Here is a 512-nt window from a genome sequence, read left to right as displayed (position 1 = left end):
TATTTTAATATAGATTTTCAACATCAGATAGCTAGACAGTTGTGATGAACACTTGTTGAAATTTTTGTTTATTTTTAAAGTACATTTTCCTTCCACTTTAAATTAATTCTGCTTTTTGTTATCAATATTCACTTATTATAGGATAGACTGTGATTCTGTTATAGCTGAAAGCAGTAAGCACTGTTTTTGCTTTACCTAATTATTTTTTCAGCTTGTAAGGTAAAATCACTCCTTTTAGTAACATCAGTCTCATAACTCTTTTTGCTGGAAGCCTGAATACATTGTATTTTTCAGGTCTTTCTGTGGAATTTGGAACAATTCTAGTTTACACATGTGAGAAGAGTTGCTGGCCCCCAAATCATCAGATCCCCATGGAAGAATTTTGTATTATACAAGAAGACCCAGATGAATTATTGTTTAAGAGCACTTCCTTTTATTAATATAAATTAAAACAATTTTTATGTTCAAGTATGTGTGTATGTACCTTATTTTAACTTGCAAGTTATTAACCT

General features: G+C 29.9%; 1 protein-coding gene across 1 annotated transcript in view; it reads left to right on the top strand.

Annotated features, from left to right (window-relative positions):
• Positions 1-465, top strand: part of PDCD2L (programmed cell death 2-like) — a 27,361-nt gene extending 26,896 nt beyond the window's left edge. The window contains exon 7 of the mRNA XM_011982307.1: positions 295-465. Coding sequence (XP_011837697.1) covers positions 295-440 — 146 coding nt within the window. The 3' untranslated portion in view covers positions 441-465. The remainder of the gene's footprint in view (positions 1-294) is intronic.
• Positions 466-512: the final 47 nt, after the last annotated feature.

This window comes from Mandrillus leucophaeus, unplaced genomic scaffold (genome assembly GCF_000951045.1).
Source record: "Mandrillus leucophaeus isolate KB7577 unplaced genomic scaffold, Mleu.le_1.0 Scaffold238, whole genome shotgun sequence".
Classification (NCBI taxonomy): domain Eukaryota; kingdom Metazoa; phylum Chordata; class Mammalia; order Primates; family Cercopithecidae; genus Mandrillus; species Mandrillus leucophaeus.
This window is presented reverse-complemented; position numbering and strand designations above follow the sequence as displayed.